Raw genomic sequence first — 24,788 nt, 5'->3', positions numbered from 1 at the left:
AACTCTCAGATACCCAATCATCCAAATAAAGTTATCTGGTATGAGACATATGGCTAAATATTGGTCACATTATGACTCCCTTCTCATCAGACTGCTGTGGCCTATTTTGAGCAGCACATTGAGGTCCCCAGGTGCTGCTTCCTGTATAATGCCCTTAACTGAAGACAGGTTATATAGACAGAAATAATACATTTTCAGAGTGTTTTAGGAAATGGTAGCCCAAACAGCTTAATTATTCATGAGTTAACCAGAAAATTAAATGAACCCATGTACTGAATTATAGATAACAAGGACATCACTCTACCTACATTAAATAAATTCCTTTATATTTATCATTAGGATTTCTTTGTTCATTATTTGCTTTCTACTGTTGAGACATATGCAACTATCCTTGTTTATTTACAGAACAGTACTTCTAGTAACCTCAAAATGCCCAGCTCAGCTCCAAATACAAAAGTAAAAAAAAGTCTCTGAAGTTTAAAAAAAAACCCTATTTTGACTTGTTAATAATGATAAGATAACCAAGAAGAACGTAAGGTCCCAAAACATACCAATACTGCTATAAATCAATGATTCTCAACAGAGATGATTTTGCCACCCTATCTCCCCCCTCCCCTGAGCAAACATCCTACAACGCACAGGACAGTCTCCCCAGAACAAAGAATTGGCCAAAATGCTAATAGTGCTGAGGTTGAAAAACCCTGCTAAATGGCAAGCTAATAAGAAAGAAATAAGAAGAAAATAAGAAAGAAATTCTGGTTTGATATTTTATAATAAAGTAAATCCCATCCTCACTCCAAAAGGGCAGAAAACAAGAAAAATTAGAAGATCATACAGTCACAGAAAAACAGAAAAGCAGAAGTAAAAACATCAAGACATGAGACATCTCACTTGTGGCTATTTCCTCCTAGAACTCTTTACAGTAAGAAAGAGGTCAATGACTGGACACAGCACAGCTGTACAGTCTGAAGGGCGATCATGGCCAGGTCTTAGTAGCGTAGCATTTGAAGGTACTGAGGTAGACAAACTATGTTCTCAGGGGAAAGGAGTGGGAAGAAATGGCACATGCAGATGCTACTTGCCTTCAGTAATACCTTAGGACATGCACACGCTGCGAGGAAGCCTCTTCCACAGCATGGAGGGGGCCCTCACAGCTGCTTCATTCAACCCTGTCTTGCACACCACAAGCACTGGGACATACGGCACAGTACAGTACCAGACACTAAACACAGGAGCCATTAAAACGCTCACAAAGAACTTCTAATAGTATGAAAAGATGCTCATGAAATGTACATAAACTAAAAAGCAGAAAACAAAATGCTACTACAAATTCCGTTATGCTCAACTGTGTTAAATGAAACACCTGAAAAAAAGCAAACCGCACAAAAATATTGGTGATGGCGTATCTTTTCAAATGCTTTCATAATTTTCCTGAAACATATTTTTAACTGCTTGACTGACCTCTTAGGGGGAACTCACTCCATTCACCCCTTATTCACCCAAGAATGCATCAAAATCAGGGTACCCCACTCACTTACAAAGAACGAACTTTCTAGGAACAAAGGTTTTTAAGAGTGAGCACACATGACAGAGGCCTATTTTCCTTCCACCAAGCTAGATTATTAACAGCACTTTGTATTGTTCTACAGGGAAACCTAGACTAATATGAGGATACTTTAAAAGGTTCATGGAAAAATAGAATTAAAAGGTAATATGAATCTTTCCATGACTACATGTACATTTCCATGTCATCTATTTCCATGGTCAAGTCTGGTCAGGGCTTTGAGAGAAGAATTAGACCTTTGGCCTGCTTTGGTTCAAGGCTACTTTCTTTGCCTTGCTGGCATTTAAAAAAAAATAAATAAGCCTTCCATGTGTTCTATTCCAGCTCACTAGAATTCTACAGTGGGGCCAAAGCCCCGGAGCTTGCTCTGTCTTACATGGTTGATTACTGCTCAATGCATATTTCCCCTTACCCACACCTTTCTCTCAGATGTTACTGCTGGGTTTTACAGTGAATATACTATAACAACATCTTCTTAATGGTGTTTTATGTATCATTCCTAGTATTAACCATCGGAAAAAACTCACTTCTATATTATTTCTAGCTTCTCACCTCTCCAGAATGTTTTCAAAACAGGGAATCTGTAAAAGGATGAAGACAAATAATGTACATTTCCAGGGCATCTATTTCATTACTGATTGAAAGAAGCCACCATAAAAATTAGGGAGAAAATGATCATCTTCTATTAGAAGAAAAAACACTTGGAGTAAAATACATATAATCTTTTATCAACAGTTTTATGAAATGTAAAAGCAGAATCAGAGTCTTGCCATCGGAACACTTTCAGAATCAAAATATTTGTTGTTACAGAAAACTCAAAATTTACATTGCATAAAATAATGATGCTGTGAGAAACCCTAACCCTACACAAATTCCATCACATTTTCATACCTACAGTTCTTTCCAATAAAAACCCTTACCCATCACCTCTGGAATTTTACAGGAGGAGATACTGAACTAAACTGGTTTTGTTGTTGTTTGCTTTTGAAATGGGGAAGGGGTTTAGGTTTATGTATTTGGTAAGGAAGAAAACCTAGCCTTCATTTAATATAGCAATTATACTACAAGTCCTGCTGATTGTGCCTCCTAAAGATGTCTTGAGTCAATCCATTTCCTCCAATCCCCCTGTTGCAACCCACCCAAACCTAAGTTATCATTAACTCTTGCCTGTACTAATACAAGCCTTCACGCTGGCCTCCCCTTCTGTCTTTCTCTGTCATTTTTATACTTTTATGTTCCATGTAGATAGTGTCAAACTTGTCTTTAGCTTTAATAACACTCCAAGTACAGTTACTTTGTAATCTATGTCTAGTAACTGTAGTATGTGAAGTCTCAGCAGGTCTGCTTCTGCTGAGTGTAGTTTCTGTTTTTCCTGCTTATGGTGCTTTGTTTACTTGTATACTTTGTCATCTTTGACTGCAATTGTTCATTAAGTTTATATAATTATTTGTAGATAAGTCAAGGCCTAGGACAAAGGTGGAGTTAGAGAGAGTTTATGTTTGCTTCTGCTGAATGCTTAGAGGCATGCCTAGTCAAGAACCACCTAATGCTAATTTCAAGGCTTAAGGGTTTGATTTGCTGTTGTTGTTTTTGTTTTCTGTGTTTGTTTTGCGTCAATATCATCCAGGCAATGAGTTTGGCCCATCTATACAGAGCCTAAAGCTCGATGTTCTGCTCATAGCCTCCTGGGATAGGAGAATGAATGAGCTTCACTTCAGGTTCTCCTTACACTTAGGGTGGGAGGAAGTCCCAGCTGAATGAATGAGAGTGTCTCCTGTTGGCCTCCCCACCTTATCAGATCGAGAGTTGTGTTTTCTGTCCCTACTTAACATTATGAGGACATGAAAATCAATACTGAAGTTTGCTAGGCCCACCAGGGCAAAAGCAGCTTGAAGCTCAGCTTACCTTGAGTTCTAACATTCACTTAAGGATCTGGCCTTATACTCCTTATCATTATCTTGTCAGTTCGATAATACTTTCATGAAAATGTGTTTTATGCAGCATTTTTAGTTAATTTCTCATTAGAGTCCATCTGTAAATCTATCCTACCTCACTATCAGAAACTTGAATTTTTTTTATCCAATCCACACTATAACACCACTGTCTTTTAAAAATTCAAATCTAGGGCCGGCCCGGTGGCGCACTGCTACAGTGCGCCGCTTGGGAAGCGCGGCGGCGCTCCCGCCGAGGGTTCGGATCCCACATACAGACCGGTTCCCGCTCACTGGCTGAGCGAGGAGCAGGGGCAACACCGAGGGTTGCGATCCCGTTGCCGGTCCCGGTCCGGTACGGGCGCGACACTGAGGGTTGCGATCCGTTGCCAGTCACGAAAAAAGACAAAAAGACAAAAATATAAAAATAAAAATTCAAATCTATCTTAATTCCTACCTTTCAAAGAATTGCCTTATCTGACCCCCTGACTATCTCATCATCCTACTTTAACTCTCTGTTCTACTCCACCTTAGACTTCTTTCCAAACCCTCTATAATCTTTCTCACCAGAGGACCTTAGCATGTGCTGATTCTTTCATCCAGAATGCTATTACAATAGTCCCCCAATTATCCGCTGCTGTGATTTTAGTTACCCATGGTCAATTGTGGTCTGAAAATATCACAGTATTTTGAGAGACAGAGCCCACATTTACATAACATTTAGTATTACAGTATACTGTTACAGCTGTTCTATTTTATTATTAGTTATTGTCATTAATCTCTTGCTGTGCCTAATTTATAAATTAAATTTTATGGGGGCTTCCAGTCAAGATGGCAGAATAGACAGTCCCCAGCATCACTCTCAACCAATTTACAATTATAAAAAAGCAACGACAGCCAAGCTGGGGCCACTAGAGCTCAGGGGAAGAGGAAGTGAGACCTACAGAGTTCATGAAGGCAGGAGAAGCCACAATGAGAGAAAGAAAGGATTGCTCCTACCATTTCAAATCCTGGCCACTTCAAGGCTGGCCTGGTGAGCACTCAGAACAAGATCTGGCAAAAGCCAAAGCTGTGCCCTTCAGATGAAGTTGCTTGGAGGCTGCAGGGAAGAAGAGGGCCTTGGTGGCCCTCAGGCCAGCAGGACCACTAACAAAGTTCCCGTAGACCCATACGGGAAATAAGGAACCACAGCAACTGAAGAAAGGAGCCACTCAGAGGCCATTAAGTCATCCCAAGGGACCAGCACACGGTCTATCCCATGGGAAGTGTTTGGAGTGCAGGTGGTGGGGGACATGGGCCACTGGGAGAACACTGGGCACAGCAAGGACAGCTGATCTTCCCTCCAATCAGCACAGGCCCACTCTATGTACACTGGTCAGGAATAGAGATCTGCTGGGAGTGTTTTCTGAAAAGACTGAGGTCCAGACCAGAGTTTCTACACAATTCAGGTGTACTAGATCTCAAAAAACATGGAAGTACCTACAAAGTTAACCATTAAGGGCTGGCACCGTGGCTTATTCAGGAGAGTGCAGCACTGGGAGCACCGAGGCCATGGGTTTGGATCCTACATGGGGATGGCCAGTGCGCTCACTGGCTGAGCATGGTGCGGAACACACCGTGCCGAGGGTTGCAATCCCCTTACCGGTCAAAAAAAAAAAAGTCAACCATTAAAACCTGAGCTGCACAAAAAGCCTTCCCCAGGGAATCAGCAGCAAAGCAGCAATTTAGCTCAACCACAGACCTCAAGTGCTGGTCCCCACAAGAAGTTCCCCCATTTTAGAAATAAGCAAAGGACAACAAGTTAGTCCCAGTGCAGAGTATAAGCGGTGGGAACAGCAAGTAATCCAACACAGAACTGAAAGAAAAAACAAAACACCCACCACAGACCAAACTTTGATATAAACTAGTAAAGGTCTCACTTCACCAAAGAACACCTATAAAACCTCGAAGGACTGGAAGCCTCCTGGGCCCCCAAACCAGAGAGGAGGGAAGGTCAGGGACCTTGGCCACGTTCCCACTCCACCACCACCCCCCGACACACACAACCAGCCCAGGAAATGCTCCAGGCTCCTAAGTCAGGGTGGTCGGGGACCGAGATCCTCGGCCATGTCGCCCTGACACCCACACCCAGCCCAGCAACAACCATCGAGCTGCTACAGGAAACACCCTGGGCTCCTGAGCTGGGGCTGTGGGGGGCCGAGGGCTTTGGCCACACACACCACCCCCCGACATCTGCAACCAGCCCAGCAATCACCACCATAGCAAGGAATTTGGCTGCATTGTGTCCATGCCCTTGGACTTTGTGGAAGGAGGGACTTAAGAGTTGTGAACCAGAGTATCTGGCAGAAGAAATTTCTAAGCAGCAAAGCATTAAGGAAGCTTCATGGTTGCTTTTAAGAGCCTACTCTGAGTTACGGTGGCAAAATCATGATGTAAAGCCAGAATTTAAAAGGGAATCAGAGCATAAAGATTTGGAAAATTTGCAGCCTGGCCATGGCTGCAAAGAAATGGAGAGCCAGCGAACAATGCAAGGGTGAAGCAGATAAACTGGTTGCTAAAGACATTATCTTGGTGGTGAGGCAGTCAGATGCTAATAGCATAGAAAATGAGAGGAAGGCCCTGCAGGTATTTCAGAAGTCTGGAAGGGTGCCCCACCCATCACTGACCCTGAGGCTTAGAAGGATTGAGTTATCCTGGAGGACAGACCTGGGTGCCTCGGGATCCTGCTCCCTGCATCCCAGCTGCTCCGGCTGGAGTGGCCCCAAGTGTGGTTTGTGCAGCAGCCCTGGAGAGTAAAGGCCTGAAACCTCAGTGGTGTCCACATCGTGTTAAGTCTGCAGGCCGGCAGGACATGAGAGCAGTGGAGGCATGGCAGCCTCCACCCAGATTCCAGAGGATGTATGGAAAAGCCTGGGGGCCCAGGCAGAGACCTGCCGCAGGGGTGGAGCCACTGCAGAGATCATCTACTAGAGCAATGCCAAGCAGGAATGCTGGGTCACAGCCCCCATAGGGAGCCCCCACCAGGGAAATGTCTAGAAGAGCCAAGGCAACAGGGCTGCCGCCAGGACCCCAGAACTGCAGGGCCACTGGCAATGTGCAACACCAGCCTGGAAAAGCTGCAGGCACCAACGCAGCCCTGGGCTGTGCCTGGCAGAGCTGTGGGGATTGGGCTGCCCCATGCTTTGGGGGCCCAGATGCCCAATTGTGCCCAGGATGCAGGACTTGGAGTCAAAGAACATTATTTTGGAGCTTTAAGACATAATGTCTGGCCTGCTGGGTTTCAGACTTGTTTGGGGCCTGTTTTTCCTTTCTTCTGGCCTATTCCTTTTGGAATGGGAATGTGTACACAATGCCTGTTTCACCATTGTATCTTGGCAGTAGATAAATTTGGTTTTGTTTTTCAGGTTCACAGGTTGCTTTTAAGAGCCTACTTTTGGAAGGCTCTTAAAAGGACTTTTGCTTTTTGTCTCAGATGAGACTTTGGACTTTTAAGTTGATGCTGGAGCAAGCTAAGATTTTGGGGACTGTTGGGATAGAATGATTGTATTTTGTATGTGAGAGTGACTTGAGTTTTGGGGGGCCAGGGGCGGAATGATGGAGTTTGGATGTGCTGTCCCTCCAAAACTCACGTGGAAATTTGATCTCCAATGTGGCAGTGTTGGAAACTGATTGAGTCATTGGGGCAGATCCCTCATGAATGGATTAATGCTCTCCCTGGGGGAGGAGGGAGTAATGAGTGAGTTCTCGCTCTATTAGTTCCCGCAAGAGCTTGTTGTTTATAGGATCCTGGCACCTCCTCTCTGTCTCTCTTGCTTCCTCTCACCATGTGATCTGCTTGCACCTGCCAGCTTTTCTGGCATGAGTAGGAGCAGCCTGAGGCCCCTGCCAGATGCAGCTGTCCCAGAATCGTAAGCCAAATAAACCTCTTTCCTTTATAAATTACCCAGTCTCAGGTATTCTGTTATAGCAACACAAAACGGACTAAAACAGACTATAATATTCCCTTCTTCACCAAGGGAATATCTTGGAGCTCAGTCCAAACATCACTTGCTCCAGGAAGCCATTCCTGATATCCTAGACTTGGTCAGACAAGTGCCAGCAGTTTCCCACATTCCTCTACAAAGCACTTACCATCCTTAATTGTGTTATCAGTGGTTTGTCTGTCTTCTTCCCTAGAATTTAAGTCCCATGAGGGCAATGGCAATATCTGCCTCTTTCCAACTATAAGTGCCCACACCTAGCAATGGCATGTGCATTGTAAAGATTTAGTAAGTAGTAAATAAGTGAAGAATGCATAGCAAAGTCAAAGTTTTCTACTAATTTCAGTGTAAGATATTGACTCTGAAACAAGATGCAGTATACGTAAAATATAATTTCATTTTTGAAAATATACATAGTAATACCACCTACCCCTAATTATGATTCAAATGTGTATTAAAACAAAGGCAACACAATAGATTTTAAACTAGATCTTATCTATAATAGTCATGAAGCAATTCCCCACAATAAAATGAGTGCAAAATCTACAAGTACAGGATGAGACTCACCAGTAAATACATGCAGTTATAGTCAGACTTTTACAAGTTTTCAAAAGAAACATCAAAAGTAATAAAAAAGCAAAGCATTTTATGAATTAATGGAAAAGTTCCCAAATACCCTAACAGAAATACTTGTGTATTACAAAGACTATGTGGCAAGAAAGGGAAAGAAAAGAATGCACACGAGAAGTATTTCTACGGGGAACATGACAAGATTTGGAGGTGAAGAGTGAGGTAAAAGGATAAAGGACTTTAAGGTTCTATATAAAGGGAAGAACAAATATCTAAAGAAATTTAAGATCTGGAGATATTATGAGGGTAAAGGTAAAGTTGGTTCCAGGCATTTTAAGTAATATCAAGAAATCTAAGTAGGAATGTCCACTAGTGTGGCAGGCAAAATTCTAAAAGGGCCCCAATGACCTTTGCCCCCTGGTGTTATTACCATGATATGTTTTTGCATGGCAAAAAAGATTTTGCACATGCAATTAAAGTCACTAATCAGTTGACCTTAAAATAGTAAAATTATCTGGGCGGGCCTAACCTAAGCACTTGAGCCCTTTAAAAGCAAAGAATTTTACTGACTGGTAGCAGAAGGGTTGTCAGAGAGATCTGATGCGTGACAGGGATTCAATGTGAGGGAGGTTCTACTGCTGAGATGGAGGGGCCCACGAAGAAGAACCTAAAGTAGCTCTAGAAGCAGAGACTAATCCTTAGCCAATAGCCAGTATAAAGACAGGGACCTCAGTTCTACCACTATAAGGAACTGAATTCTGCTAACGAGGATCAAATTGGAAGTGGATTCTTTCCACAGCCTTCACATAAGGGCCCATCCTGGCCTGAGAATCCTGTCAAACCCACCAGTCTTCTGACCTAAGGAACTGTGTGTGAGGTAACAAGCAGGTGTGGTTTTAAGCCATTAAAGTTTGTGGTGATTTGTTACATGGTGATAGAAACTAATACAATTAGTAACTGGGAAACACTGACATATGGGTTTAAGAGTCACTGTATAGAAACCACAGGAATAGATGAGCTCTCCTGCAGAAAGTATATAACAGAAGGGAAGAATATCTGAAAAAGCCTTAAAGGATACCTATGATTAGAGTGTTTTTAAAACTGACACTAACAGTACATGATTTAAGGTGTACTCTAGCATTAAAAACATAAAAGAAATACTCTACTGAAAATGTGGAAATCACCAAATGACAAACATTTATGTCTACCTAGCCCTTCATTTATCCCTTTCTACAAAGCACTGTCATTCATATGTACCCTGTGTCTCTTTTTTTGAGTCTGCTATTTAAATAATCTGAGTAATTTTGCATTTATCTCCTCAAATACAAAGATTTACTTTATAAAAGAGGAAAAAAGTACCAGTAAGAGAACTGAATTATCTCTGAAAGTTTGTTTGCAATATCTGAAAGAATGGGCTTTAACCCTGTAGTCCTAGAACTAAATTTCCTTGAATCACTATTACAGCTAATTTGAACCTCCTTACCTTCCTAAATGTAAACAGATGATTTTTATCATAACTCCTACCCATAATAGGAAGATTTCATGCCTTAAGTATTCATAAAGTTTCTGTTTTTTCCCCTAAGCCTTGTCTTACACTGGTATTTAATCAAATCAAAAGTACAAAATCATTAATAACAAAAAAGCTGGCACTGAGTAACATCCATTAATCAAACATAAGGCAACCTCATATGTGCATAATTAATAACTGTTTTCTCACTACATCAAAGGCTATTGCCTTGCCCTAAAATTTTAATCACTTTCCAACATATTCTCATGAACTTAATTATATTTGAACACAAATATAAAAAGTTAGAAAACTAAGGCAGTTTTAAACCAAGTTACAACTTATTAAGATTTGGTAACCCGAAAAAAATTCCAAGAAAACAAGCCACTCATGCAACTAATATAGAATTCATCTTTGGAAAATCTTATGAGAACTGATGTAATTACTTAGCTTTTGAATGATTAAAAGAGAGACTTAAAGCAATACTACACAGATTTAACAAAACATCAAAGTTATCAAGGGCTTACCAGCACACCGGTCAACCACATACAGATGAGTTTTAGGGTCCTGCATGTGATTAAACCAGCTGATCATGCAAAGAGGCCACAGTAATGAAACATATCAGCACAAAAAGTGTAAAAAAAAGAAAACCTCAACTCTTTTTAGTTTTGTTTTCTTAACTCATCATAATGGAAACTTACCTAAGATTTAAGTATTTAGCCACTAACAGAATGATTTATGATTTTTTATTTCTCTCTTCTTGCTCTCCCTTGCTTCTATATAAGTTACTCAACACAGTTAATTCTAACTTTCAGAACAAGATTATGCTCACAATCTTTTCTACACAAACTAAACAGATATACTGCACACTGAGAGAAAAGTAAAACATTGCTGGGCCCAGCATTCCATCGCTGACACTGTATGCTTTATAGACTTGTAGGAAGGCCTTGCTATCTTCCCTCAGGGGTTTTAGGGTGGGAACATTTAAGAGAATTACCAATATGTAGGCATCTCCCCAGACTAAGTGATTAGAATCTTTGACAATGGCATACATAATTTTACCACAAAAGGGGAGGACTGTACCCAAAACTTTTTTTACTTTCCTTAATAATTTAGTTTTAAGGTTTCACCTTTTGTGGTAATATAGCTCAAAGTTTATTATAATTGCTTTTTTCTTAAAATTCTTTTTTAAAAGCTCCTAAGGCACCCACCCTTTGGTAGAAAAAGTCAATTTACAACTCTTAACACATCACTTTTATAGCTGCATTTTTTAGACAGTGAAATTGTAGCGTGTATGTATGTGCATAGTCATGTGCCACATAGTGACTTTTCAGTCAACAACAGGCACATACAATGGTGGTCCTACATATTTTTACTGTACCTTTTCTATGTTTAGACACAATATGAGTACTTATCATTGTGTTACATTTGCCTGCAGTATTCAATACAGTAACATGTTGTACAGGTTTGTAGCCTAGGTGTGCAGTAGGCTATACCATCTAGGTTTGTGTAAGTACCTCTTATGATGTTCGCACAAAGATGAAATCACCTGACTATGCATTTCTCAGAATGTATCCCCATTGCATAGAAGTATATATACACACATATATGCACATACATATACACACATACGAGGGTATTTCAAAAAGTTCATGGAAAACACCAAGGTCAGGTGTTCAGATCCCCATACCAGCCAGTTGCCAAAAAAAAAAGAAAAGAAAACTCAGGGAAGGATTCATATTATCTTTTAAATCCATTTTACCATGAACTTTTTGAAGTACACTTGTACATACAGATATAAATATATAATTTTTAAAGGAGAAAAAGCCCACATGATTTAGAATTATTTCTAGGTGTTGGCAAACCTGATTTTGTACAGGGTAAAAATATTCTGTTTTGTTACAAATTCTTCTTCTGGTGTGGTTCAGAAATAAACCAGAATCTGGGCCACATTTCAGATCTTCAGAAAACATAGACTAGCAGAGCTCCTGTCTTCAATTCCACAGCTGGGCCACAGGGACAGCTGGGAGTCCTTTTACACTTGCTGCACCGGTTACGAAAGCCTTTTCTGTTCTCACTCAACTGTCATAAGACTTCCCTGTATTTTAGCTATGGTTTATCACTCAGAAAAGCCTGCTATCACCTAAAGGTGTGCGCTGTCTCCAGAACTATTTATGTTATTAAATGAAAAACCAACAAGTCCCCCCATTTTCCACTGATAACAACAGTATTTCTTTATCCAGACACCGTATCATTTATCTCAAAATTAAACGATAACAAACTTTATGTCCCTATTAGAAATAAGAGAATGTGGTTTTAATTTTTAAGAGATTTCTTTTTCTTTCTTGTCCTCACCATTACAAAATGGGCCACACCAAATAAGGACATAGGATCACAGTCAGCATGATTCCTAAACACGAAGCCAACTATAAAGTGCCATAGGATAAAGAATGAGAGTTTTCAAATTAAAGTTTTCTAGGCCGTAGTCAATTTTCAGTTAGTACCTCTCAGTAGAATTGACATTGATAAAAATGTAAATTAAATAAAATTATATGTTTTACTTGCTATGTGAATCATAAGTTGTACTAAAAAAAAAAACAGGTGTACTAAATAAAGGTTAATCAGCAAAACGACTCTCATATACAAGCACCTACTAAGGTGTAAAAATAACTAAGTGCTACAGATGGTGGAAAGGACTACAGATTTTGAGTTGGGAGGGAATCACTTCATCCACTACCACCATCCCAAAGAGATGGAAACAAGGACAGAAAAGACTTAGGAAACTCAAATCACACAGCAAGAATGGGGTTAGAACCCATAACTTCAGATTCTACAGTTTCATGATACCACTTTAAACTTAACTCTAATATCTATACTACCTATAGATATTACCTATAGTTAGAATTTAATACAATTTTGTCAAAGGAAGATAGATATATGCTCAATACCGATAATTTGTACTAAAAGTTTTATTTTTCACCCCTCCTAAGATCTTTGAAGAAAGAGGTTGTGCTGTTAGTGATTAGGAGCACAGACTCTGGTTCAATTGCTGGGCTGCCATTTACCAGTTCTGGGACATTACACAAGTTATTTGATCTTTATGTGCCTCAGACTACTCATCTACAAAATGGGGATAACAGCACCTATCTTATACATTGTTGTGGGAGATAATTTAATACCAGTAAATAATTAGGACAGTGCCTGTCATATAGTGATTGCACAAATATTACCTAAACTCTCTCTCCATACATAGATGCCTTGGGTTTACAGAAGTAATCATCACTAAGTCCTTGGACTACTTCTATATGTTCAGTAAGCTACAGAAGACCGTGGTAGGCATAAAAATGTCAATACTGCCCTTAAAGACTTCACAACAAGATTCCTGAAACCATAAACCATAAAACTAGATTGAATTATTATTTCTAACTTCTAGAATATTGAGAAATTAGCTTCCTGGGTTTCTCTGAAACCTTTCTCTGAAAAGGATACAACAAAGCCTGTCACCAGTATAGCTGTTTTTAATACATGAGACAGTACACTAAAGCCCAGGAAGCAGCACAGACCTCAGAGTGTTTACAGATTTGAGCAGAGGATATAAAACTTACTGTTCAGAGTCATAGTAGTCCATACGCTTCTTTTTCTTGTTGTAAGCTGCAACTCGAAAGGGAACTATTTCCAAGGTGATTAGGCCAGGGGCCATTGTCAGCACTTTGGCACCATGAGTTGGCTCATAAAGATCTTTCCCTGTTTCTGGATGAGGCATGCCAGCAGGGTCTCGTCCAACAATGTAAAAATTGGCTCCTGCAACCATCCGTGCTCTGCAATGCCATTGGACCTGGAATAAAAGTGTTCGTTTTAGATAACAATGCTTTTATGACCAAGTACTTAGAAGTAGTAAATGGATAATAAATGCATATGCTTTTTATCTAATCATTAGCTATCAGTAGGAAATCTCAAAAAATTTAAGCGTATCTTGGGAAGCCAGAGACACAAGAAACCCACCAAAATCCGAAAAACTAAAAGCATTAATGTGTATGGATATATATATATATATATATATGTATTATTTACTTATAAGAGATAGGTGAATGTACATACGTGTCTACGTGTATTTTACAAAATGACCAGAGGTCATTTATACAGTTCAATATCCAATCTATGAAGTTAGAAGTCAGGACAGCGGCTGACCATTGAAGGAGAGTAACTGCAGGGGGCTTCTGTGTCTTGACCCAGGATGTGGGTGCTGGTAATCAGCTTGTGTTCTCTGTAAAAGTTCACTGAGCTGTATGTACACTTATGATTTGTGAACTTTTCTCTATATCGCACTTTAACAGTTAAAAAAATCTACTGGATGAAAATGAAAAGTTATATGAGTACTTACACAAACTGGTACTGAGAAAATCACATAACTAAGTGACTACTACTGAGGCAAGAACAAAAGAAGGGATTGAATGTGAGTAAAAAACAATGCTGCATCCAGAACTAGCTCTGAAGAATGAGTCTGACTGGTTAGCTCAGGTGGTTAGAGCACAGCCTTATAACACCAAGGTCAAGGGTTCAGAGCCCCATACCAGCCAGACACCAAAAACAAAAAAAACCATGAGGACTATACTTTCACATTAAGACCTATTTTTAATTTTTTTATTATTAGCATATTCATTCTTACAAATCATGGTATTTCTTTATGCCCTTTACCAGACCTATCACTTCCCAAACCCCCCATCTCTAGCATTCTTTTTTTTTTTTTTTTTTTTTATGTGTGTGTGTGTGACCGGTAAGGGGATCATAACCCTTGGCTTGGTGTCACCCGCACCAAGCTCAGCTAGTGAGCACACCGGCCATCCCTATATAGGATCCGAACCTGCGGCCTCGGCGCTCCCAGCGCCGTACTCTCCCGAGTGAGCCTCGGGGCCGGCCCCTCTAGCATTCTTAAGATTGTTCTCTCCTTCTGAAAGTTCAATGTATCGTTGTGGTCTTTTCTTTCTTTCCTTCATTCCTTCCTCCCTCCCTCCACTCGTTCCTTCCTAGCAGCCAGTTATGAGTGAGAACAAGCAGTATTTCTGTTCCTTTGTCTGGCTTACTTCACTTAACATAATTTTTTCCAGACTCATCCACGTTGCTGCAAATGGTAGAATTTCATTCTGTTTTCTGGCTGAGCAGTATTCCATTGTGTATATATACCACATTTTCTTTATCCAGTTGTCAAAGGATACTTGGGTTGTTTTCATATCTTGGCTATTGTAAACAGGGCTGCAATGAACATGGGAGTGCAGATATCCCTTTGACATGATGCCATTCTTTTGGATATAATCCCAGTAGTGAGACTGCTGGATCATAAGGCAGCTCTATCTGTAGTTGTCTGAGAAAACTCCATACTGTTTTCCATAATGGCTGTGTTAATTTACAGTCCCACCAACAGTGTAGAAGAGCTCCCTTTTCCCTGCATCCTTGCCAGCATTTGTTATTCTCAATCTTTTTAATAATAGCCAGTCTAACTGGGGTGAAATGATATCACAATGTGGTTTTTATCTGCATTCTCTGATGAACAGTAATGCTGAACATTTTTTCATGTACCTGTTGGTCATTTGTATGTCTTCCTTTGAAAAATGTCTATTCATCTCCTTTGCCCATTTTTTAATTGATTACTTGTTTTTTTTAAAAGAAAAGTCACCAGCAGAACCTACAGAGGAGGAAGACTTCCCCCTCCTAACCCACTCCAGAGTGATAAAAGAATTAAGTGTTCTACCAGATGACCAAACATCAACATAACAATACTAGAACTATAAATAAACAAGAAGATATAACATTACCAAAGGAATATGGTAATTCTCAAGTACCAAACTCCACAGAGCAAGAAACCCTCGAGATGTCTGAAAAGGAATTCTAAACACTGATTTAAAAAAGACCTATTGTTTAAAAACAAAAATTAGTCTAACACCTAGAACAGTGGAACTTTAGAACTTTATGTGACTGTAAGAGATCATCTCTAGTTCAACATTCTCATTAAAATCTGAAGAACATAAAGCCCCCAAAGGTTAAGTGACTTAGTCAATAAAGTTTACGAAAAACCCAGGCCTAGAAATTTGGTCTTAGCTCCCTTTCAGTGTAAAACTCTATTATTAAGTGATTTACATAACCATCAATGTTCTAAAATAGGGTATAAATGATGACCACTACACATAAGTAAACAAAACATTTTTTATTGTTTTGTTTTCATTTATCTCTCTTGATAGTTTCTTTTATACCAGGTACTTATATTCTTACCACCATAGTTTAGAAAATGCAACAGTAAGAGGACAATCCCATACGTCCATATTTGAATTGTTCACCCTGAGGGGTTTCCGCTTTTTAAGTTGTTTCTACTGGTATTTACCTCCATATTTCCAAACAGCATGCTTATGCTGCTTTATCTTGACTGTTTAATTTTAGATATTATATAATATAGACATTATTTCCACATCATTTAGATTTCCTACTATAAAAGATGATGTTTGGCTCTTACTCCACTCTCCTTATTCCCCATTTACTCAATAAATACAGTGGTATCAGCATTTTTGGTAAAAACAATAGTCATCTGTAAAATGGGGATTACAATGGTATTTATCTCATAGAATTTTTAAGAAAATTAATAAATGAAACATGAGGACTTTGAATAGTACTTGGTACACAATAAGTACACAACAAATGTTAGCCATTATTATTACCTTATGCCCCCCTCATACAATTTATTTTTCCCAGCAATAATAATTGCCTTGATTTTTTCTCCACTTGCTGAGTTTTCCATATTCCTGTGTTTCTATGCATTTTGTTCCACCCTTCTACATAAATGCACAGTTTAATACAATTCCCATCCTCCCTTGCAGTGTGGCATAAGTCCCAGCTCAAGGAATGAGAACCAAAGGGATATATGCAGCACTTCCAAAGGTGGCTCATTAAAAAGACTCCCTGGCACAATCCTAGTTCTCTTCCCCCACTTGCCAGCTGAAAAGAGAGGACCCCAGGGTGTAACTACACCTTTCTCTACCATAGCACTGCTTCTGCTTGCAATGAGCTGCAACAGTCCTGTATGAACAAGATAGCAAAGTGTGATGCTAACAGACATTTGTTCCCTACATAGATGCTACCTCTTCTTCCACCCACCCTCAGATTCAGCTCTTCATGTAAATTCTGGTCATTCCCCTCTGCCCCTACACAGTAGATACACACAGGACCTCTGCTAGTTCAGACTCAGAATTTTTACCAAGGGGTCAGTCAGAATTTCATAATCAATCAATCATTTTGCAACTCCACTTAAATGGAAAATCTTTTCTCTCATGCAAATTAAAAGCTAGTTACACTGAGTTAAACTAGAAGGGTAGTATAAGTTCTGTGAACTTAAGTAAACTTAATTTGTTCATTAAATATTTACGTCTATCAAAAAAGATCGGTAAATTGGGAATGTATGACTTAATTTTAATATGAAAGGAAGCTCAGATCATTTAATCCAACCCCTTCTTCCCTTTTAAAACAAGAGAGAAAATTGAAGTCCATAAAAATTAAGCACCTTACCAGGGTCATAGAGCATATTGGTGGCGGTAGCCAGTTCTAATTTCAAGTCTTGTAGAATTGCCAGAAAACTGAATTGCCTCTTTGACTTCTTCTAGAGGTTATATGAGTTAATTAAATGTAAACAGACCAAACATGGATCAACATTCTCCTGCAGGTGACTTGAATGAATTCAATTTACATTTTAGTGAATGGTTCTCCTATGAGAATACTTTTAAAATGGTAACAGACTTGAATAAACTAAGCACATGTAACTCTTCCAGGAACCCTGTTGTGAATCAGCTTACAACCTACTGAAAAGTTAATATGCTTTAATCAAGAGAATGCCAAGTCCGCCTTCAGCAATGATGTATCTGGTTAAGAATACAAACTTGAGTCAGGCTGTCCTAGATCTGGATCCTCATTAAAATTTCACAAACCCAGGATGTTGCTGTTAGTTGTATATACAGATGCTCTCTACATACAATGGGGTGACATCTGATAAATGCATCGTAAAGTCAAAAAACATTAAGTTGAACCATCATATTTCAGGGAATTTGTACCCACATTCCCAAATACACCTTACTTTCAGCACTTTCAAGTAGCAAGTCTTAGAACGCATTATTTGTCCTTTACAAAAATGGATTTAGTATTTAGTGAGATGAGACAAACAGAATTTCCTGCATAGTCAATTGATACCTCACGAAGATAAAAATGCATATACGTAATACCATTTTAGCGTTAGAAAGTTAACTCTCCTTCCACATCCCCTCTCCTCCACTCTTAAAATGGAATTTAGGAATCAAGCCATTAAGTCTTTATAGACTGGAAAATCAGGAACATCCTGTTGATAACCAAATAGGCTTAACAGCTGTTCATTGTTCTGAAAAGCATTTGTGCTAAGGAAATAAATCTGGTACCAATGCCTTCTAAATGACCTGCAGAAAACGATTAAAGGAAGAGTTATTGTTTTGATTCCATTATTATTAGTTGGCAAATAAGCATTACTGGCAGACTTTTTCCTGATGTCACTGGAAAAGCTACAAAAATGAGAGTATTTTTTTTATTACAAAAAATTCTTCACTGCAAATAAGCCAAATCAAGTCAAACACACAAGAGGCACTAGAGAAAAAGAAACGATAGTTTTTATAAGCCACTCAATCTAACAGGTTAAATCCTGCCAGGACATAAACATTAAAACATTTAACAGTTTAAAATATTAAGATGTTTATTAGAATTTCTAAAGTTTATTCTTTTAAAATTCAGAAGTTAAAATTTGCCTTTTGCCCATGCACCAGATCTGAGGTTTCCTGACAAGAACCACACATCTTAACTCACAACTGACACTCCAGACAGATCTAGAGGCAGATACAACTTTAATGTGCCTTTACACGCTTCCTGGAAACCTGGGAGCTCTGTGTAGGCACCCAGAGCCCCTAGCTCCTTTGCCCTCCCTCCCACCACCCCTCAACAGTACTGGGTATCATCGCACAATGGAACGCTTCACAGTATTGAGAGTAAACAATCTACCACTAACTACACACAATACAGGTGAGTTTCACAAGCACAATGTAAAGTGAAGGAAGCCAGACACAGAAGAGTATATACTGCATGATTTCAGTTACAGAAAGTATTAAAACAGGCTGGACTGAATGCTGGGATGCAACGCCCAGATCCCCTTCAGGAAGAAGGATTATTCCCCCCAACTCCTGGGAGTGCTACCAGCAGACACCCAGCAGCTGTCAGCCCTCTTTAGAAATTCCCTGTGTTGAAAAGAGAGGCAGTGCCCAAAGGTATGCCCCCTTCCCTGGGGGACCAATCCCTGGTCAACACAGGGGTATAATGCCTATTTCCCAGGCAACTTAGGACACCTCTGAAGGACCTTTCCAGAAGACTCCCATGGGGTCTACTGAGGCCTTCACCAGACTGAATTGCAGCTCAACTTCTCCCTCTGCCCAATCCTACTCTGTTTCTCTTCCCTTCCACAGGTACTGATTCCAAGAGCTCTCCCTAATGACATTTCCCGAACCCTAATCTCTCTCTCTCAGAGTCTGCCTCCCGGTGTACCCAACCTTAAACACAAGCAAAATTGGGCCTGTGATGTTGAATGTGAGGATAGTGACAACTACTGGAGGAAGGACAAGTAGTGAACAGGAGGGGGAAGAAGGGAAAATTCTCGGTGCTGATTATAGTCTTTCTCCTTAAATATGGGTGCTGGCTATATGCCTGTGTTCAAATGGGAAAAACTGATTCAATTGCTCACCTATGAAATGTATGCTTTTTCCTATGTATTATGTATACAGTCTCCCTTATCTGCAAGGGATACATTCTAAGACCCCCAGTGGACACCTCGAACTGTGGATAGTACCAAATAATATGTACCATTCTATGTTTTTTCCTATACATACATATCTACAATAAAATTTAATTTATAAATTAGGCACAGTAAGAGATTAATGGCAATAACTAATAACAAAATAGAACAATTAATAGAACAGTTAATATACTATAAATATACAAGTTATGTGAATGTGATTTCTTTCTCTCAAAATATCTTATTGTACTATACCCACTCTTCTTGTGATGACATGAGATAAGAAGCCTGCTTAATGAGATGAAGTGAGGTGAATGACGTGGGCTCTGTGATGTAGCACCAGGCTACTACTGACCTTCTGGCCATATGTCAGGAATAATTCACATCCCAGGTGGGACAGAGCAGGGTGGCATAAGATTTTATCACGCTACTCAGAATAGCACATAATTTAACACTTATGAATTATTTCTAGAATTTTCCATTTAATATTTTCAGACTGTGGATGACTGCAGGTACATGACACCACAGAACTGAAACATGGATAAGTGGTACTACTGTATTATATTTCAATATGAAATTAAAAGAAAATAAGACAAATTAGAAAATAGAACTGGATAGAATCATCCTTTAAATAACCACTTACTGTGCACTAAAACATAGTCCAGACATGTCTAAAGAAGTCTAACCTGAGATTGCAAACCAGGCTCAGAACCATACCTGGACTCCTTATCAACAGTCTTGGATTATTTTTACTAGACTGTGCTCTTACAGGTAGTGACCCGAGTCAAATCAGAGGACAGGGAAGGTCCTTCTACAGTCAGCATACTGATGGGGTTCAAGAAACGCTATCCTGAAATATGGCACATCGGCATTTGAGAAAACAGCAGCAGGAAGGCTGCTCTCACCTTCCACTCACCCCTCGTCCCTTGAAGCAGGCCATAAGACCCAGCTGACCTTCCCCTAAGTAGGTTCCCCTGGAGAAGAAAAGAAATGCCCCTACCTCTGAAGACACAGGGACACAGAGAAGAATCTGAACAAACAGGCCCTGCCAAGTTCCACCCTGTTTATTATCCATCATACCTTCTTTGTCCAATCATACTTCTGCACCACTGTCCACGCTTCATCAAAACTAGGCGTATAAATACACAGGATTCCCTGTTGCTTTGGGTCTTCATTTATGGAGTCTTCCATGTCACGTAAAAATTGTATTAATATGTATGCTTTTTTCTTGTTAACCTGTCCTTTGTTGTGGGGGCCTCAGCCATGAACCTAGAGATGGGTGAGGAAAGAAATCTCTTCTTCCCTACAACATGAACTACTTAGTTTTGTCTTGCAGAGAGGAAGACTCTAAGGTAAACCAAAATGCACCTTTAGGTGCCTTTACTTTTGACCCTTCCTTTAGAAACACACCTGGCTCTGAAGTCAGAAGACATAAAAACTTTTCTAATTTAGACAAAGAAGCATGCCTGACCCTTCGTGTTATTCTCTCAAGAAAGATTTTACTATAGCTAATTATTTCTATTATTTATCTATCCATTATTTACTTTATTAAATTTTCATCTCTTCCACATTTAGATAAGGACTAAGAAACAGAAAGAGGACAATACAGGCCCCAAACAGAGAAGGTAAATTCCTTCACTTTCCTAGCTAGCATTAAATGAGGTTATTCATCATAAACCCATTAATGGCCCTAAACTCATTTGGGTCATTCTCACATTAAAAAAAACCTTCATCCTATAATTCAGGAGATCTTCAGATTGAAGGACTCCCCTAAAGTAACTGATGATGATGATGATGATGATGATAATGATGATGATGTCATCAGTAGCAAAAGAGAGGTTGGGGGAACTACTGGAACAAAATCATTACTTTATTTCCCAATTAGTTCCTCTTTGAGATACAAGAACTAAAGGTCATGGTGGTCTCTAGTAAACAGAGAGTGCTATCCTGACCAATTCTTATGAACATATTAGACCAACAAAGAAGGAAGAATATGGGGAGCTTTATCTAGTGTGGAAGCTTCAATGCATTGTTTAGGCTAGATCTAAAAGAAGAGTCAAATACATTTTAACCTTTTAGCTTGTTACTGTTTTGTGTGTCTGTTTTTCTTGGATAAAGAGGCAACAGAGTACTCATGTACAACTCTATAACTGAACTCCAATAAAAATTTTTAGGCTTGATCCCAAAGAATGGCCAAATGCACTTGGATTCCCTTTTAAAAAAATTTTTTTTGGAGGAAGACATCACAGAATATATACAAGGAAATTATTTGGATACTTTAAAAAGGGTTTGCCTCTCAGATAAATCTCAGTGAATTCATCTCCCTTTAAGACAGGGATGAAAAAGAATGCAATAATGTACATTCCATTCTTTATCTTGAAAACTCAACAAGAAGCTGGCTGGGAATTTCCCACCCACTGTTTTCAAAGTCATTCATTGATTTATTGACTCGTCCAACAAATATTTTTTAAAAGCCTACCCTGCCTTGAAGCTAAAACCTAATTAAGTCCTCTTCTTATTTATATATGGATAGAAAAATATCTCGAACATCCCTTTTGACCATGAAGTAGAATTCCAGAACCCTCCCCACTATATCAAGAAGCAATTTTACTTCCTAACTCTACGAGTATCATACTCCAGTCCTTTGCTAAATAACAGATGAAGAACATCTCCTGAACTTTTTTTTTTAAGATACCATGTTTTTCTTCCCACCGAAATTTCTTTATCTCTTCTAAAGTTCAGAGGAAGCAAAGATCAGACCAAACCTGTGCCTTGAGGAGAATGACCAAGGACTTTGTGAAAGGTAGAAGATAAATGTTGTTGGATCTATGACTGTAACATGGCCAGCAGTTTTGAGAGGAGTCCTGTGCCACGCCTTCCAAACCTCACCCAGCCCTGTCTGCAGGGAGCATTCCCTCCTTCATGGCTGGCCCAAAAACCAAAATAGCAAGAGGAGCCTCTCTCCATTCTCCCTTTCCCAAGAAGGCTGCTTCTTGGGGGCTACCTTTAGGGAGCATCTCTGACAGAGCAAGAGACTACTCCAGGTTTACTGAATATTTGGAACAGACCTACACATCAGAGAAAAATCAACAGGTTTGTTGGGGGTGACACTACTTGGTATAAGAGTGGCTACAACACTGGTGCACTAAATATCTTGAATGTAGTCTACCTCAGTTGGTCCAGCATACATCATGGGAGAAGGGAAGATGGCCACCACTGTTGTTTCAGGATTCAGGATTCCTTCCTCCAGCACTGCAGCATGCTGCTTCATACGCCACATCAAAGGAACATCGTCATCTTTTGTCCAGCCACCAAGAGGGTGAAGGAGAAGGACAGGGCGCCGGTAGCCCCTCTCCAGAAGCTGCTTATGGGTATCTTGCATCAGCAGAGCATGTCCGTTGTGCACTGGGTTGCGTAATTGAAATGCAAAGACTGCATCTGAAAAGAGATTTTCCAGAGTTAAGAACAGTACATTTGTAACAGATTACCATCCAAAGAATGAGCAATTCTTCTTGAAGCTTGATATTAGGATTAAACAAATATATTCATGCTCAGAACCAGAAACTGATATGCTTTGACCATTTACTCCAGGGCAACATAACCTATATTTCTACTATATGATAATAAGTAAATCTTACAAGCCTGAGGATATGTAATGTAATAATCATGGAATTATAACAATTACTTTCTGCATTCATAGGAAATAAGATAATCGTCAGACTTTCCGGTCCTAACATCCCAGTTCAACCTCTCACAAAAGACATAAATTCTTGGCCTGTGCCTCAGTTACCCACCAGATTGAGCCATTCATAGGACCTAAGACACTGCTTTATTAAAAGGAGACAGAAAGGTAGAAATATTTATAGTTTCAAAACTTTACTTACTATCCAAATATGCTCACTTACACTGATTACTTTGCTTGACTAGAATCCTAATTTGTTTTGTGATCTGAGGCCTGGATTTTGGATTACGCTTTAGCATCAACAATTTCTCTGACTATTATGCAAACAATGACAACTGCTAGATTGGTTAAATGGCTAACTTTCTATCATCTGCTTACAACCCTGGCTTCTTTCCTATGTGGTGATTGCTACTGGAAGATTTTTCTCAGAAGGCATGGTTCTTTGGGCATAGAGTAATTTCACAGGACAGGGCAACAATCCAGTTAAGAGGACCTCTGTATTTTACTGCCCTCACAACACCTGGCACATCATTATGCCATGATAATCCAAGCTTGACTAGAAGAGAAGAGCAGCCTCCCTCCCCTAACAATTTTTAAGCCAAATAATACAATATCTAATCTATTCTCAATTCTGACCCTCTTCTATCACCATGACAAAAGGCAGAGGAGGAAGACTGTGGCACCCCACGTGACCGGAATTTTTGTTTCACCACATCCTATAATATCTAAGATTTACAGCATTATCATTATTTTGGGACGTTCTCAAGTTACCTTTTATATATAAATAGGACTGGTTTTTACACAGAAAATACCTGATAACACTTTAGGTATGAAGAACAAGAAAGTCTTATACAAATATACGAGCATTTAAAATTATTCTGAGCAAAATTAGAGCCCACATTTTGCATTCTAAATACTATCCCCACTTAAACAAACCAGGATTCCTTGGTAAACAGCTGATTTTAGGGCTAGGGCAAGAAAAGTACAACATGAGCTGAAACATCTTTTTGTGCCATAAAGAAAAGAAGTGCTCAAGGAATGAAGGGAATATGTCAAAAGGATAAAGCAACCAATGGCCAAACCCAGGACAAGCTAAACATCAAAGTAAATAATAGCAGTAACGGACTGTAACCCACTGAGTAAGACAGGAATCCATGAGTCCATACAGAAAAATATAAACAAATGAATAAACCAAGAGGAGAAGTGGAAACCATACCTTATGGTAGAAGGCCAACTAATAAATGCAGAAGGACTGATGGAATTGCAAAGGCACCAGGTGACAGTATTTGTAGCATGAAAAAACTAGCAGGTAAAAGCTTGATGACATAGAATATAAAGTCTCAAAGTCTCTGCCCCCAAATACTGTGAGTTAAGAAGTACAAAATAATATGCCAACTTTAACAATGGCAAAACCTGGCAAACAAACTAAACAAGTGATAAAAGTTAATTTTTAAAAAAAAGTTAGCCAGGGCCGGCCCGGTGGCGCACTGGATAAGTGCGCCGCTTGGGAAGCGCGGCGGCGCTCCCGCCCGAGGGTTCGGATCCCACATACAGACCGGTTCCCGCTCACTGGCTGAGCGAGGTGCGGGAGCAACACCAAGGGTTGCGGTCCCGTTGCCGGTCCCCGGTCCGGTACGGGGGCAACACTGAGGGTTGCGATCCGTTGTCGGACACGGAAAAAGACAAAAAGACAAAAAAAAAAAAAAAAAAAAAAAAAAA

The 24,788-nt window shown here is 39.6% G+C and overlaps 1 protein-coding gene across 1 annotated transcript in view; it reads right to left on the bottom strand.

The window, feature by feature from the left end:
- The window catches only part of PAPSS1 (3'-phosphoadenosine 5'-phosphosulfate synthase 1), a 107,365-nt gene that overhangs the window by 6,623 nt on the left and 75,954 nt on the right, over positions 1 to 24,788 (bottom strand). Inside the window, exons 10-11 of the mRNA XM_008576628.1 lie at positions 22,557 to 22,825; positions 13,155 to 13,384 (exon numbers count right to left, since the gene is read on the bottom strand). Of these exons, the coding sequence (XP_008574850.1) occupies positions 13,155 to 13,384; positions 22,557 to 22,825 (499 nt within the window). The remainder of the gene's footprint in view (positions 1 to 13,154; positions 13,385 to 22,556; positions 22,826 to 24,788) is intronic.

Source organism: Galeopterus variegatus, unplaced genomic scaffold (genome assembly GCF_000696425.1).
Source record: "Galeopterus variegatus unplaced genomic scaffold, G_variegatus-3.0.2 Scaffold1377, whole genome shotgun sequence".
In the NCBI taxonomy this organism is placed as follows: domain Eukaryota; kingdom Metazoa; phylum Chordata; class Mammalia; order Dermoptera; family Cynocephalidae; genus Galeopterus; species Galeopterus variegatus.
Note: the sequence above shows the minus strand (reverse complement) of the source record. Positions and strands in the feature narration are given on the sequence as shown.